We start from the raw sequence: 9,969 nt of genomic DNA on the forward strand, positions 1-9,969 counted from the left end.
TGGACTCGGTGATTCCTGAGCTGAGGGGGCGTTCCAGGTGTGGGAGGCAGGATGACCGTGAGGTCTCAGTAGGAAGCACACCGTGCCCGAGTTTGCAGCACAGGGCCCAGAGGCTGGAGATTAATCAGGCTGCTGACTTGGACGAGGGGGACAGGCACACCCCAGAAGCTCCCTGGGCTCAGGACCCTCAACTGAAAAGCGAAGAGGAGACCAAATTCCTTCCTGACTTTTTTTTCTGCTCTAAAATCCAGCAATTCAAGACATTCGGTTGGGCGCGAACTGCCACAGTGTTCATGGGACCTGATTCTTGCTAGTACTTTACTTTGACGCAGAGAGAGGAAGGTGGGAGTCAGCACTGAAGGTGTTTCACTGAGAAGGGACTAGAACTGGTCCCCGGGCACGGCCTCTGTCTCTGTCTTCTTTCGTCTCCTCCTCTGCTTCTTACCTTCTTGCCTTTAGTCTACTTCCCCAGGAGTCAAAGAGTCGATGAGGCAACCTCTAGCCTGCAGGGAGGCTGGTGAGGGACAAACTGCAATGAGTCATAGACCAGATTCTCCCGGACTCTCACACACACCCACCCTCAGCGCAGGGAGCTTCCAGCGAAGCGGGAGGCCCACTTAGAATGAAAGAGAAATCAATTGAAGAGCAACATATGTTCAATTTAGAAACATTAGAATAGTAACAATAACTAAGGACAACAGAACAATAGTCATTGTCCTGACACACAGGGCCAACGCCCTGGTGGGCACCCTTCCGACAGACACACACCCAACACACACATTTGGAGAAACAAAAAAAATGGGATTATATTGTTCGTTGTAACCCTTTTTCTCATATTCGGTTTGGAATATCGTGATTTACTTAACCAGTTTCGAATTTTGACTTGTAAGACTGGAAGTTTTTAACATAGAGCCGAGGCTTACATGCCCTTCATTACTTCTTCCGGGTGAAATCACTGTTTTTAAGTTGTTAGGTCAAATTATAAATATTTTTGATGCTTCTGAGTCACACTGGCAAATTGTCCACCAGACTCTCTAGACCTATTTGCATTTCTACTGACTATTTACAAGAATGTCTGTTTTCACCATACTCAGCACCGTGTATTTTCATTTTTTAAATGAAAGACGAAAGATGCATCTATATTAAAATTTACATTTTCCGTTTATTACTAAATCGACTACATTTTCAAAGGCTTGTTGTTTAATTATATTTCTTCTTTTGTGAACTGTCCCTTTCATAACCTTAATCCATTTTAATTTCAAAGTGTCTATCTTTTCTTTCTGTTTACAAGAAAAATTTAATTTTGAGGCTATTTTAACCTTTGTCATATAACTTGGCAAATAATTCCCCCTTTTTAGTCCTCTGTCCTTTAATGCTTTTTATGTACAAAAGTTTTCAGTGCTACATAGTCAGATCTAATGCTCCTTTTGTTTTTCCCATGTCCCCGGAAGCCACGCTCATCATTCAGCCCTGAATGAGATGTGAGAGAAGCAGAATTGATGTTTCAAAAAGAACAGAAAGCTGCTCCCCGATCGCTCCATGAGAACTTAAGAAAAACTGTCAAGCACGTGGGAGGGGCTCTTGAGCCCTGGAGCCCTCCAGCCGCTCTGCTCTGGCTTGGCTTGGGCCCTCTTCCATGCCGGGAAGCGGACTGCTACTTTACCTCCCCTTCTAAGAAAGCTATTCTTTTGTGATGTTAAAAAAAAAAAAAAAAGAAAGAAAGAAAGAAACGAAAAGTACGTGGGAGTAGGAGGGGGCGACTTTCCTCAGGAGCCGAGGCAGCTTTCGTGGTCGCCGTCACCCCGTCGTCTGGGCCAGGCCGTGGCCGCTGGCCAGCGGGCGAGCCACTCACAAGCAGGGATGCTAGATGCTGATGGTTTCTTAGGGTCTGCATTTACTTTTGAAAAAAAAAAACAGATGTGTCCCAAGTGTCCTATATTAAAAAAACGTTTCATTATAAAAATTATATGCGCTCATTACCAAAATTTCTAACTTCACAAAAGTCGATAAAGGAAAAAGCGAAAGTGTTCTTTCAGCTTCCTCGAAACGTAAGGCCTGAAGGGGAAACCCTGTTGAAAGTCCGGCATGAATCCTTGCAGACTTTTTTTCATGCATACACGAATTATAATACGATATAATATAATATAATCCAATATAATAGATATACGATACAGTATATTCTTACTGTTACACAATATTTCGTAATAATGGATATACCATAATTGCCGTTGTTTGCAATTTTTTATTCCAACCAACATCCTCAAACAGAATCTTTGCACGTTTATACAGATATATGTGTAGGATAGATTTCTCAAGTTAAAATTATTATGTCAAAAAATATATTTTAAAGTTTGGTGGAAATGGTCAAATTTCAACCCCTCAGGACATATGGATTTACGATCTCTCTGGTATTGCATGAAGGGCCCTATTTCTCCCTACATTCTTGTCAATAATGTAAATTATTATTTTTTATAATTCTGACAATCTAATGGTAAAAATGGTATTTTGTGGCTATGATATATATGTGCGGATATATATGTATTTTGGGTGACTTTAGACGTCTTCTCATATATTTATTTCTCCTATACAGTATTTCTTCTACAAACTGCTCATGTATATTTTTTGCCCATTTTAAAAACTGAATTTTCTTTTTCTTATTGATTAATAGCAATAATTTATGTCTCTTGGATATTAATGATTTTTCATATATATCATAACTATTTCCTGTCATGTCTTTCACTTTGCTCATTATCTCTCTGCCTATACATAAATGTTATATTTTTATATAGTCAATTGTGTCCATATTTTCCGTATTATTTTTGGATTATACAGTAAATGTAGATGAGCCTTCCATACTCAAAGATATGAAAATGTCATTTTATTTTTTTTAACACTAATATAGGTTTTTTAACACTTAAAATCTTAATCCAATTGTAGTTTGTTCTTGCGGATGATGTGAGTTAGGAATTTTTCACACGATCCTGAGATAAATATTCTATTCAGGCTTCTTTTTACCCAGTGGTCGCGATCCATTGCTTGACTTATTAATTTCATTTCCTGGGCAACTTTTTGAGAGATAATATCTATATCTGTACTTAAAGTGGAAACAGACAAAAAGCACAATTTTTTAGGCTTTTTATTCACTTTATCCTAAAGAATCATAAAATTGGAAGTTTCCTTTGGAAATCTGCCTTGGGGTGACCCTCTTTTCTGCGCCTGCATCTCTCCGTGCACCCCCTCCTGTGTGCCTTCATCAGCCCATCGCTGTTTCTCTCCCTGCATCACAAATTTATTTTTTCTTCCTGTTTCTAGTCCTCTCTTCTCTATTTCTCCTTATCGGTTCTTGAACCATCTATAGTGTTAAGCATCTTGAATGGTTTTTGAATTCTTTGTTCTGGTCGTTTAATAGTAGTTCACAGTCTCTATGCATTTTTGTTTGTTTCAGAACAAGTTTTTGTTTAGCTAACAGAATTTCAATAGAGTTGTAAGAATGTGTGCTAACCATAGGATTTGGGCATTTCAACCATTTATAGCTGCGACTCAATTTGTATTTGTTTCTTTTTATCACAAAAACAATTTTAGGACCTTAAATACACCTTTTGAGAAAGAGAAGAAATTCACTTTTATAATGATTTCATATGCATTCATTTCCCAAGGTTTATAGTCATAGGTTCAATAGTTGTATTCTGCTATTTGCTTATGAATATTTACCTATATTTCATTTCTGTGTGGTCTTCTTAGAGGCATTACAGCACAATGGATAGAAGACTGGCTCTACGGCTGAACTGGGCTCCTTTGTTAACTAAAGGGTGCTCCCCAGTGATTTACCTAGCCTCTCAGTTTTTGTCTCTTCAATGGGGATAATAAAACCCACCCAACGTTGTTGTGAGAATTAAAATGTGATAAGAAAACACACTCATACGTACACCCGCTTTGGCAAAGGAGTGCATCTGCAGCTTGGTTTGCTGAGTGTGTGTGTGTGTGTGTGCGCGCCCACGTGTAACTGCACACTTTCTGTTACTTTAAAAAAAGCAAAAAAAGAGAGGCATGTGGGTAAGCCCTCAGGGGTGGATTCCACCAGCCTACTTTAGTTCCTTCTGCAAGAGCTCAGAATCACAATAAGGAAACTAACCCCAAAGATGAGCTTCGCATGTAAGGTCTTAGCCAGCTTCCTTCTGATTTTCATCTTTTCTACCAAAGGTAAGTTGGTGTGTGGATCTCCCCTGTCCCCATTAGAAGCTTTTTTAGAGACCATGAAGTGAGCGTAGAGTCAAAGAGGTCACAGCCCGGCTTTTCCTGGCGGTGAATCTCAAGGCCTCAGGAACCGTCTTTCTTTTTTCATAGGTACAGCTCCAAAGCACATCACTATCCTGGGAGCCCTGGATCACGACATCGACCTGAACATCCCTAGTTTTCAAATGAATGATGCTATAGAGCACATACAATGGAACAAAAACGAAATGAGGATTGTACAGTACCAGCAGGGCAAGATACATGACGAGCAAAAGGAAACATACCAACTCTTCCTAAATGGAACTCTGAAAATTAAACGTCTGAACAGAAGTGACACCGGTACCTACAAGGTCATCATATATGATAAGGATGGGAAAAATGTGTTGGAGGAAACATTTATTTTGAAGGTTCTAGGTAAGTCTTTGTTCCCTAAATTCTGATCTCAATATGGGTACTATTTAGCAAGTGGGGAAATAGCATTTATGACATGTCTCCGGCCCTGACTTTGGCCTTGCGGGAGCCGGAAAGGAAATCTAATGCATCTCTTTTGCCTCCAGAGAGGCTCTCATCCTGTGGGAGAGATGGAATCCACACTGGAAACACAGCTGACAGACCCTCAAGCTAATCTGCCTAAAGCTGTCTCTTCAGTGGGAAACTGTCTCTTTATGGGAAAGTAGGGCTGAGTGAAGAACCTGGATTAAGGCGGCATTAATCGAGAGGAGGGGAACAGGTGGGCAAAAGAAAAAGATGGGCATTCCAGGTGGATGAAGAAGGTGCGAGCTAGGCGTGGAGCAGGGAAGGCAAGGCTGACTAGAGAGCAGTGGGTGTCCCACCTGGAGGCACAATTTCAAGCCAGGATACCCCGAAGGAGTAGGAAAAAACCGGAAGTAATGAGTTTAAGTATGAACAGCCCTTGTTTCTGATCTGCTCCATATCAGAGTGCTCTAAGGTAGACAATGATTTTTGCTCATCTCTGTAGAGGATACACAAGGTGTGGCTTTGTACATCTGTGTGTGCTTGTGCCGGGAGGGGCAGGAGTGTATACTGAAGACAGAGGCAAGAAGACCAGCCAGGAAGCTGCTACTACAATCCCCGTGAAGTAGACCGGGGCTGGTTTGTGGTTCTTAACCCTGGTTGCATGTTAGAATCAACCGAGGTGCTATTAAAAGTGAGCAGTGCCTGGGTTCCAGCCCAGGCCAATTAAGTCGGAATTTTTTCGCGTGGGACCTGGGCTTCGGGAGGGTCTCAAGTTCCCCAAGTGACTCTAATGAGCAGTCAAGGCTGATAACCACTGGCCTCGACTAAAGTGTGCCTGTAAAATGAGGAAGAGCGACTATACGGAGCGTCGTATGCGGAGCAAGGATAGGCGGCACGGCATGGGCTGGGGAGAGAGGGAAGAGAAAGTAAAATGGAAATGACACTAAAGTTGAAACTTCAGGGGCTGCTTGGCAGGGGGTGATAAAAAGCGAGAAGGGGAAGCTGCACTTGGCCTGGGGAGGAAGATGGGAGCCCCAGCATGAGCACAAGCCAGCGATCCAGGGAGCAAATAAACATTTCTGTGCTTCACACAGAAAATGTCACCGGCAGCAGGGGTGCTTCCTTCTACCTAGGGTCACCCTCCAGCCCTGTTCGCAACATGTGGACCAGGCAGCTGCCTCTCTCCAACAATCCCAGACATTGTCAGCTCCCTGCAAAAGACAACTGTCCACACCCGAGTCCTCAGCCTAGAATGGAGAGCACATTCCGGAAATGGGGTGGGACTGTGAATGGAGCCAGGAGGGGCTTCTACGTACGCGCTCTGGGGACCCAGCTCTCAGGACTCCTGCCCGCATGCCCTCGAGTGTCCTGCACTGAATATGAGCCTCGCATTCACGTCTTCTTCAATACCGCAGCGATGTAATCGTGGCCACCAGCTGGGTGTCAGGTGCTTTGCTTACATGATCTTATTCCAGGTCCCCAACAGTCCCGAGAGGTTGCTGTTATTATGCCCTTCTTTTCTATAAGGAAACAACAGAAGTGACCTATCCAAAATCTCATGGTTCGAGGGGTGCAAAGTCAGGATCCAAACCCAGGGCTTTTTTAAGCAATGATACTGACATTTTCCCCCTAAAAAGCTTTATTGAGATACAATTCCTATACCATAAGATTTACCCATTTAAAGTGAACAATTGAATGGCTTTTATTATATTCGCAGAGTTGTGTAAAAATTACCACGATCAATTTGAGAACATTCTGAACCCCCCAAATAAACCCCGCAGTCCTTTGCCAAAAGATCTCCTCATGACACAATGGCCGCCTTGCTCTGTGTGTGTGTGTGTGTGTGACACAGCATTTTAACTCAGTTCGTGGTCCAGTCACCACTATTTGATTATTTGCTGCATGGCCTTGGGCATATCCTCTATTTGCTCCGAGTCTGATTCTGATAATGATAATTGCACGAGATAGTCAGAGAGACACAGCTTCAATGAGACAACTACATGACGGTGCCCTGAGACACAAAGCTTGTTTGCTCAATGCCATGCCCCATCTCATGGCTTCTCCGTGCTTCTCGAGGCTGCAGTCTTGGCACTCACGTCACCTCAATGAGCGGAGTGCTGCCGCTGGCCGAAAAGGCAGTGGGAAGCCCTTTAAAAGCAGGTGTTAGTGGAGATGGAGTTAATCCTTGCCACCTGGAATTAAAGAGGTCCCGTCTATGACATGTGCCCTGACTCGATCTGGCCATTTATCTTCTAGGAAGCTATCTCGCAGAGAGGATGTGTACTAAGAGATGATTTGGAAAGATTGCTCATCATGGTGTGGTTTATAGTGTTGAAATATTGGAAAGGATGGATTTAAAAGATCCCAGCATTAGAAACTTATTCAATAAAGGAAAAATACATCTTTAAAAAGATGGTGGAGATGTATATTTATTGATTTTTTTTTAATGGAAAGAATTTCTTCATAGATCAGTAAAGGAAAGAGAGCAGACTACAAACTCATATGACACAGTTTTAGTTCTTAAAAAATTATAAGTATATATGTGTGTGGATGCATAAAAAAATCTGCTAAAGACATACATCGAATAATTAATAATTACTGATTCTGGGTAGTGAAATTACAAGTGATTTTTAATCTTCTCGAAACATTTTTAAATCAATTTTTATAATAACTGGATATTGCTCTTATAAATAGAAAAAAGAATATTTCCATTTTGAAGTGACAAGTAAACGCCTCGACTCAACCCCCAGACTATGCACTGCCCTGTCGTGTTGTACGATGACGTTTCTCTGTCCTCCTCATTCTTAGAAACCTGGGAAGGGGAGGAAACGTAATGTCTGCGTGCCTGTCTGTCGGGACAGAAACGAGATCTGGTGGGAGATTTCATGGATGCGATATTGCTGCCTGGGAGTCAGGGACGGGGAGTCGTTGAAAACGGAGCTCTGCATCTACATAACGAAGGCAGAGGAACTGAGTGAGGAAGGTGGCAAGTCTGGGGAAAGACAGGAAAGAATGAGAAAATGAGCAGAAGGGGAAGACTTGGAGGTGGCCACACAGCTAGACGCAGGGGAGTTGGACTTGCCAGGCCCTGTGACGCCAAGGCCAGGCCCTGTTCCTTTAAGATTCAACCTTCAAATATGATCGTGTCAGGAAAGGACAGGCAAGGAATTTATGATTCCAAATGTAGCAACTACCACCAATAAGGTCAGCACCTGACACTTGGCCCAGGGCTTTGTCACTTGTTGTCGCTGTTGCCGCAGGTGAGGTGTGTCTTTCTTAACCTGCCCTCAGAGATGAAGTCCAGTGAGGCACAGTGAGTGGCCAAGCAGCATTGGGCAAGAACCCACCCACTTAACCTCTCAGAGCCTTGGGCATTTTCTCTGTAAATGGGAAGAAAAACATCAGCCTCTCTGTTAGGATTAAATGAGATCATGTATGTGAAAACATTTTAAGGTATAAAACAGCACTTAAACCTTTGATGTATTTTTACTGACATGATGTATCTGTGAACTTTATCAGAAATGTTCGTTCTGACTGTGCTGTATAAACACAATAAAATGAAAATGATTTTCAAAAACAGCTGGGGTTCCTAAAATTGTTCTCTGGTCCCAAACTGACTCCATTTCCCCTCCTATAAATAGGTATGTCTATTAATCACGTCATGATCACAAAGTAACCCCATATGAATTCGATATTTCTTTTCTTTTCAGAGAAGGTCTCTACACCTGTGATTTCCTGGAATTGTATCAACAAAACCCTGACCTGTGAGGTAACGAGAGGAACCGACCTTAAATTAAGACTGTATTACAATGGACGCAGTGTCGGAGAAGGTCAAAAGGTCATCACACACAAGTGGAATGCCAACCCGAACGGATCATTCACGTGCACAGCAAATAACACCGTCAGTGAAGAAACCAAAACGGCGGTCATCGAGTGTCCAGGTGCGTGGCAGGCCCTAGTCAGACATCCCTAGTTCACCTCACAAACACGGCGTGCCAGGCCCACGGCAGAGGCTGGTGCCACGGCCTGGGTGCCTGGGCTGGGAGGCAGCCTCAACTCCAAATGAGAACTGAAAACATGCCTCTCCCCCCGCCCTGAAACCTTCCAGGGGAGCCCAGGGGAGCGAGGAGGTGGTCTTCTGACATTATCTATCTCAGTCGTCCTCTCACAGAGCACGACACAACCTCAGGCCGTTAAAAAGATCTGGGAGAAAGAATTGCCAGACTGAAGATGTAGAAGAGGCTACGGAGACTATCTCGTGCAACCCCCTCTTCCCAGAAAGACAAACCTACCTGCCCAAGGTCCCTCAGCTAGTCAGTGACTACCAAGGTGACTCCCCTGGGAATGCTAGAGAGGGAGGTGAAAAACATATATATTCCTTTCTGGAGGGAAGATGGCCAGCAATGCCTATCAGAGACCAGAGTAGAGAGGCCGTAGGAAAACAACATGGAAGAGCTTGAGGCCAGGGAGGACCAGGAACATTGTGAGGCAGCACCCCTCCCAACCTCAGTGCCAGCACCCGGAAGTCCTGAAACTCTAAGGCTCTAAGCTCCTTCCTGTCACCCCAGCATGACGTCGCTCCCAGAAGTGAATTTTGAGAGGCAGCCTGCTGTAGTGCTCAGTTCTGGGGACCAGAGGCCTGGATTCTAGGCTGGGTCTGTCCAGATGTAGTGGGATGACCTCAGCCTCCTGGTCCACAAAGAAAATGACCCCCTGATCCTCAAGAGTCAACTCATCTGATGCTCTGTGATTATCTTTCCAGTGCTGTCTGGTCCATCTGCCTGAGGGGCAACTGAGCACAAAAATAGTTATTTGGCCAGATGTTCTGAGTTTCAACAGTAACTATGGTGGGTCAGTGACCCTAAGACTTGGTCCTGGGTTGAAGTGAAGTCAGAAGTAAGGTGTGTTTTTTTGTTTTTGTTTTTAAATATATATATTACGTAATATTAATAATATATATATTTTTTGAATTAGTTATCTATTGCTGCATAACAAATTACCTTACATTTAGTGGCTTAAAACAACAAGCAGTTTATTATCTCGCAGATTCTGTGAGTCATGACTCTGGGGTAACTTAGTGGTTCTGGCTCAGAGTCTTCCACGAAGCTGTGATCAGGATGGTGGCAGGGACTGCCCTTGCGTCGGTCATGCCCAGGCTCTACAGGGGACCGGCCTCCAGGCTCATTCATGTGGGCCTTTGGGCTGCCTCACAGTATGGCAGCCAGCTCCCCACTACAACCCCCCACCCCGCCCCCGCCC

General features: G+C 43.7%; 1 protein-coding gene across 1 annotated transcript in view; it reads left to right on the plus strand.

Moving 5' to 3' along the window:
- Nucleotides 1-4,080: 4,080 nt before the first annotated feature.
- Nucleotides 4,081-9,969, plus strand: part of CD2 (CD2 molecule) — a 12,986-nt gene continuing 7,097 nt past the window's right edge. Inside the window, exons 1-3 of the mRNA XM_006919676.2 lie at nt 4,081-4,200; nt 4,345-4,647; nt 8,421-8,651. Coding sequence (XP_006919738.1) covers nt 4,140-4,200; nt 4,345-4,647; nt 8,421-8,651 — 595 coding nt within the window. The 5' untranslated portion in view covers nt 4,081-4,139. The remainder of the gene's footprint in view (nt 4,201-4,344; nt 4,648-8,420; nt 8,652-9,969) is intronic.

Source organism: Pteropus alecto, unplaced genomic scaffold (assembly GCF_000325575.1).
Source record: "Pteropus alecto unplaced genomic scaffold, ASM32557v1 scaffold106, whole genome shotgun sequence".
NCBI lineage: Eukaryota > Metazoa > Chordata > Mammalia > Chiroptera > Pteropodidae > Pteropus > Pteropus alecto.